This window comes from Pinus tabuliformis, chromosome 9 (genome assembly GCF_031772625.1).
Source record: "Pinus tabuliformis cultivar Carrire ecotype Pingquan chromosome 9, CPIR1, whole genome shotgun sequence".
NCBI classification, from domain to species: Eukaryota; Viridiplantae; Streptophyta; class Pinopsida; order Pinales; family Pinaceae; genus Pinus; species Pinus tabuliformis.
Genome location: NC_142307.1, coordinates 1,405,359,213 through 1,405,366,392, shown reverse-complemented (window position 1 = coordinate 1,405,366,392; position 7,180 = coordinate 1,405,359,213). Strand labels below are relative to the sequence as shown.

The 7,180-nt window shown below is 40.4% G+C and overlaps 1 protein-coding gene across 1 annotated transcript; it reads left to right on the top strand.

Annotated features, from left to right (window-relative positions):
• Positions 1–3,369: 3,369 nt before the first annotated feature.
• Positions 3,370–3,759, top strand: LOC149153815 (uncharacterized). The gene has a single exon (XM_089443938.1). It carries the CDS (start codon positions 3,370–3,372, stop codon positions 3,757–3,759), a length of 390 nt encoding a protein of 129 aa, XP_089300064.1.
• Positions 3,760–7,180: the final 3,421 nt, after the last annotated feature.

Genomic DNA, 7,180 nt, shown 5'->3' with positions numbered 1-7,180 from the left:
GTTTACACATGGAATAATCGTAGGGGAGGCAGAAATCAGATAGCATCAAGGCTGGATAGATTCTTAGTTTCAGAGCAGATCTTAAATAGGGATGTATTTGTAGAGGCAAAAATTCTACCAGCCATGGGTTCGGACCATTGGCCTATAAGACTGGAAATAGATATCAAAAAATACCCCAACAAACGCCCTTTTAGGTTCGAGGCTTTCTGGCTCAGGCATAATCAGTTCATAACGAAAGTAGAGGATTGGTGGACCAAAAGTCAACAAAGAGGAAGAAATAAGATGCACACTTTCCAGCTAAAGCTCAAGGAACTCAAAGGGAAAATCAAAAGATGGAACAAGGAAGAATTTGGGAACATTTGTATGGAAAAGCAGAGACTAGAGCAAAAAATGGAAGAATTACAACAGAATATCATAACAGAAGGACGAAATGAAGAAAAAAGCAGAGAAGAAGGAATACTGATCAGTCAAGTAGAAGAAAGGAGAAAACAGGAAGAAATCCTATGGAGACAAAAGTCCAGGGTAAATTGGCTGCGGGAAGGAGAAAGGAATACCAAGTTTTTCCACCAAGCAATGGTTCAACACAGGCAAAGGAACAAAATCTTCTCCATTCTAAACAAGGAAGGGCAAAGAGTAACAGAACATGAAGAAATGGAACAAGTGTTAGTAGACTACCACAAGGATGTGCTGACAGAACCAAGGGTCAATAGAGACGAGGCTATAGGAAGAATTTGCAATGAAATCCCCAGGATGGTAACCGAAGAACAGAACAAAGCACTGATGAGAGCAGCAACACTAGAAGAAATAGAGGAAATAGTAAAAGGAATGAAGAAAAATAAGGCACCAGGACCAGATGGTTTCACGGCAGAATTTTATCAAGCAAGTTGGCATTTCCTGGGACAAGATATTTTGGAAGTTGTAGAGGAGTCACGAAGACAACAAAAGGTATGGTCAAGTCTTAACTCTACCCTTTTTACTCTTATCCCTAAATTAGCTAAATCTGAGAATGCCCAAGGGTTTCGCCCAATAGCCCTTTGTAATGTTATTTATAAAATTATTGCAACTCTGATAGCTAAAAGATTAAAACCTATCCTTGCGAACATTATATCCCCGGAACAAACTGGTTTCATTGAAGGAAGACAAATCCTTGATGGGCTGGTGGTAGCCCAGGAGGTGATTCATTCTCTAAAACAAAAAAAGGAGAAAGGAATGATGATAAAGCTAGATTTATCAAAAGCCTATGACCGCCTCAATTGGAACTTCCTCAAGGCATCGCTCAGGGCTTTCGGTTTCAGTAATAGATGGATTGAATGGATATATAGCATGATATCAATGCCAAACTTTTCTATCCTTTTGAATGGTACTCCCACCTCGACTTTTAATGCCACCAGAGGTTTAAGACAGGGGGATCCCTTGTCCCCTTTTTTGTTTATTATGGTGGCAGAGGGTCTTGGAAGATACATTAAAAAAGAGATAAGGGAAAGAAAGATAAAGGGACTTCGGTTATGGGGAAATAACATGCCTATCACCCACCAGCAGTTCGTAGACGATATCATGTTATTCTGTGAGGTATCATTAAAGGAAGTAAAACGAGTGAAAAAGATCCTGGATCTGTTCATGGAAGCTTCAGGGATGGAAATCAATAAAGAAAAGTCATGCACGTTCATCTTCAACACCCCAGAACTGATTAAAGCTCACTTGACCAGAACTTTGGGCTTTAGAACAGGAGAGTTTCCTACAAAATATTTGGGGAACCTTCTATCTCTAAACCCTTCAAGAGTATCAAACTGGTTTCAAATTATAGACAAACTTAAGAAAAGATTGGGAAACTGGTCCTTTAGGGCGCTAAATATAGCAGGACGATTGGTACTCTTGAAATCAATTCTCCAGGCCATCCCGATTTATCCTCTATCGGTGATGGCAGCCCCCAAAGGAGCTTGCGCTAAAATGAAAGAAATTTTTGGAAAATTCTTGTGGGGAGGACCCAAGCAGGAAAGGAAATGGGCCCTAGTGTCGTGGAAAGGCATATCGAAACAAAAAGAAAAAGGAGGATTGGACCTCAGGGACCCAGGAACTCTAAACCAAGTCTTGGGGGAAAAACTATGGTGGAGGTGGATGAGAGGAGGACAAGATATATGGAAACAAATATGGACGCAAAAATATAGCATGCCCTCAACAATAGAAGGCATCCTCAGAGTGGAAGAAGTGCCAAAAGGATCCTCAATCTGGGACCTAGCAAGCCAAAACAGGGGGCTCATAAACAAATTTGCCTTCTGGGAAATCAGGAGCGGAAGTACAGCTCAATTCTGCGAGGAGACATGACAGCAAAGGGACAGAATGGCCGATATTCAAAATCTTCAGAACACTTACCAGAAGGCAATAAGGATGGGATTAAAGTTGGTTAAAGATTACTGGAAAGAAGATGAGGCAGATGAAACTTGGCAGATCTGGAGAAAACCTGAAGAATGGGACGAAAACATTGATGAAATTTAGAAAGAGACCCTAACAAAAGAGATGGATGTAAGAAGAATCAAGAACAACACGGGACCAGATATACTCAGACGGGGAAAATCTACAAAAGGGACCTTTACTGTTAGGGAAGCATATTATCTAACTACTCGGCAAGAAGGAGAAGAGGAAGACATAGATTGGAAACAAATTTGGAGGAATAAATGGTGGCCGAAGGTAACAATTTTTGCTTGGTTAGTAGGGAAAGAGAGAATCCTGACGTGGGACAAGCTGCAAAAAAGAGGTTTTCAAGGCCCCCCCAGATGCAGCCTTTGTAAACAGGAGACCGAGACCCAAGAGCACCTTCTGAATTCCTGTCCTTATGCCCAGTTCCAATGGGAGGAGGTAAGGAACCTCTTTGGAAAATCTAATAGAGACCCAAATGACATAAAGAAGACCATATGCCAATGGGGAAAAGGCCAATTTTCATGTTCCATAGTAAAGAGAATATGGAGCTTAGCAGTAGGATTTGTCATATGGTTTCTGTGGAAAGAACGAAATCAGAGGATATTTCGAGATAAAAATAATCCACCGGGGAGGACTTTGGAAAAAATTCAAAGAGCAATAAGAGAAACCATTCTGGCCGAGGAATGGGAGGAGGAGGAATGGAACATGAATCCAGAGGAGAAAAGAATCTTAGCCAGACTTAATATAGAATACAACATGATCTACCCCCGGAAGGAAAGACATCAAAGAACGTAGATACAAAGCCAGGTACAGTTCAAATATCCAGGGGAAAACTTCATTAAATTGAACTTCGACGGGGCTTCAAAAGGAAACCCAGGCCCTGCGGGCTTTGGGGGCATCTTCAGAGATAGTATAGGTCGCACCAGATGGGTGTACGCAGACAAAGGAGGCATAATGACCAACAATGAAGCAGAAATGATGGCAGTATACCAAGGTATTAAAATAGCAATAAGAAATGGATATAGGAACCTGGAGATTGAAGGAGACTCGCAGATTATATCCGGAATGCTTAGGAAACTTGACAATGGGAAAGACTGGGAACAGGTGGCCATGAGCTGGAGGACGACAGGGTTACTTCAAGACATGGCTATCATCCTGAAGCGTATCGATTACAAAATCATCAGCCATGTAAAGAGAGAAGGAAACAAAGCTGCAGATTTTCTAGCAAACTGGGGATGCAAAGAAGGTAAAGTGGATAGCATATGGCCAATAGTCATGAACAAACCGGGATGGGAAACGCTCAACTTAATAATCACTCAGGATAATGAACTCGCAATGCAATAAGGAGAAGGGGAAAGAACCCCCGATCGGGGTGGTTAATATGATGAGACGGGAAGGCAGTACAAGGACGCGGGGTGGCAATTATGAGCCACCTTACAACAGGAGATCGTGGCAGGTGGATGATAAGGTAGGTAGACTGGACATCATGTTAAATTGCAGCAGGAGGAATAATCTCAAGCACAGAGGTGGTGGAGGTGACGGCAGAACGGTGATGGGACAAGGACCAGGACGCACAAGGGAAGGCCGAGAAGGAGTGGGCTATTATGGTGAATGCAGGCGGCAGAGAAAGGCGGTACAGCAGATCAGAAGAGGGCGGCAGGTGAGCGGGAGTGGATACGGGTGGAGGCATAAGGGCAAGCATGAAAGGAGTGTCCTCGAGGTGAACGGAGGAAGGAAAGAAAAGGTGGTAGACGAAGCAGGAGAAACTACTCAGGATCGACCTCCGGGGCTGGGGAAAACTCAGAGCAAGAAAATTGAGGACGGAATGAGGACTGCAATGCCGGGGAACAGGGGAGGAAGACCTGCGCGAGCAGAAGGCACTAAGCCAGAACAATGGGAAGAAGAGGAACAGACCCGCGCAAACATAGAGGAGATATATGACCTGGAACGGGATAGGCAACAGCAGGTAAGAAGAAGCGATAGAGGTAAAGGGAGAATTCTGGAGAATACAAGACAAGTAGTGGAGGATATAGGAGAAAGGAAAGTCAGGGACCGAGAAGAGGAAACCGACATGGGAGCACCAACCAGAGAATTAGGACAGGGAAGCGGGGCAAGGGAATACAATGCAGGCAGAGCAGGACGAGGAAGGGGCCGCAGAGGGAGAAGAGGACGGTGGCAAGCCGGTCGTCAGGAACAGGGACGCACCAGAACAGCAGGAACCAAACGCGGAAGGAAAACGATGAATCGCCAGGTGCAGTATGCAGAGAGGGCCTATTGCAAAGACATGCATGCAAACATTAGGAGAATAATCCAGCATCTGGAAGAGGAGGCGACCCAGGAACAGTCAGAATCTGAGATGGAGGATTGGGAATACCTGTTACTAGACCCTGGAAATACCAGAGGTTGTATGTCCTTGTATAAACAGCCCTTACATGTGTATTGGGTCATGAAGCGATTGTTAGCTAAGGCTATGGAGCAGGTGGCCATGAAGATGGCTGAATTAGCCCAAGGCATTCCTAATCTAAAGAAAGAGATAAACAACCTTCAGATAACCATCATGATACAAGATGGCAAGCTCGACGAGATACATTAACAGCTAAAGAAGTTCACTCAGGAGGTTAAAGAGGAGGAGCATCAGCCGAGCGCAATGGAAGAATGAATGGAAGAATGATTCTGTCAAGATATGTCTATTTCTTCTTTAGTTAGGAAGCTGAAGAGCACGCCACCCTCTATTATTTTTCATAATGTAGCTAGTAAACAGTGTTAGTTTTTTTGAATGGTTAGTATATATAGCATGGACAAACAGACTCGGGCCATTAAGAACTTCAGATGGCCAACAGACCTGATTTCCCTTCAGGGCGGGTTGAGGCCATCGTATGTATGCACTGGTTTTAACCCGTTATAATAGAAATGGTTCCATCTTAGCTTACAAAAAAAAAATACTTTCTTAAAAGGGAATATTAGAGCAGTGTTGATTGACATTCTTCAAGTTCATATGATTCTCATTAAGGTGACCCTTGTGGAACCCTTCTTTATTCTAATTATTATTTTATAAATAAATATTGCAATTTATATCATACTCATGTTTCCATACGAAGGTTTTAACCCTGTATAGAAATTGCCTAGTAACGAGTTCTTAAAAAAACAGAAAATATACAATGGCGAGAACGAATAATATACGCAGATATTTTTCTCTTGGTACCCAAAATCAGGAAAACCAGATTGATTTTTCGTTATATTCCTTTCAATGTTACAATACATTATGTACATGATGAAGCATTCATAAATCCCCAATCCATTAACCCTAGATTGGAACATAATCATAGTTCCCTTGAGCAAATCTACAAAATACCATGGGAAAAACCATCATACATAAAACCATGCGCAAAACTATTCGTAAAACCAAGAGTGGGTCTTCCCGCCATCCTTGGGTCCGCCAAAAAAAAAATTGAAACACTGCCCCAAACCCATGCATGGGGGCCTACCGCCCCCCTAAAACCCCCACCATACCTGGCGCAACTTAACAACATCAAAAACTAATCATGCAAAAAATTTAACACGTACCCAACGCAATCCAAAGATAAACATTAATATAAAATTATATTAATAAAATACTTAATCTAATTTAATGATATTTTATTCATCTAAAAATAAATAATACTCCTATAAAAAGATATTGCTATATAAAAGCACTTATTTATCAAGTATGACTTTTAAATTTGTTATTTTCAATGATTAAGGTGTCAAACACTGATTCAAATTATTATTGAATATATATATTCTGTAAAATTATATTCTATTTTTATAAATATAGAATCTCAAACTATGGGTCATATTGACTAATTTTGATAATAATTTTGAAAAGAAAATATACTTAGTAAAATCACATTACAATATTTTTTAATAATTAATGAATTTGATGTATTTTTAATAATTAATATCTAAAATCACAAATTTTCTATATGAAAAGAATATAATGTATTACTTAGGTAAATAATGCTTTCTAATTAGTATATTTTTAATAATTAATATCTAAAATCACAAATTATTAATGTTGAATAGTTAATGATTATGATATATGTTAAATACTTAAAATTTTCTATATGAAAAGAATATAATGCATTATTTATGTAAATAATGCCTTCGTAATTAGTATACTTGAAGAGAAAATCATGTAATACAAAGGTTTATTTTAAAATAAAATGGGAAAGTAAATTTAAAATAATGTAAATTAATAATTTCCTCGTTGGTGACTTGGGACGTCAGTATGTTGAGAGGGTTCGATAACCAGTTGAAACCCCCTGAATGCCCAGGGAGCGACGTGGCACCCGACACCCTCCTTGCATTCAATTCTCCTCGGGGACAATCCTTTTAATTGTGTAACGGATACGTTGGATAGTTTCAAGGTTGCCGTTGGTGGCATTTCCATCCCTAAGGCTCCTTATAAAGTAATATGATTCAAAAGTGAAGGTCTCAATTTTATTCATTGCTTTGTGCTCTCATGAATAGCAAGTTACAGAGTTAGCTCGGGCATTATTAGTAAGGGAAACTTTTCACTTCTTTGTTCGCTTCCTTGTTTGTGCATGATAGAGGGAAGGACCAAAGCTTCCAGATCTAGTTCCCTCTTTTTATCCTTTGTCATTTTGGATTGAAAGCTCCATTCACATTTCAATTATTAGGTTTTTGTGAGGATAGTTCATCCATTGTGGGGGATCCCTTAGGCTAGCTTTCACTCCTCATGCCTGGTTGTCTCCTTCACTGCTTA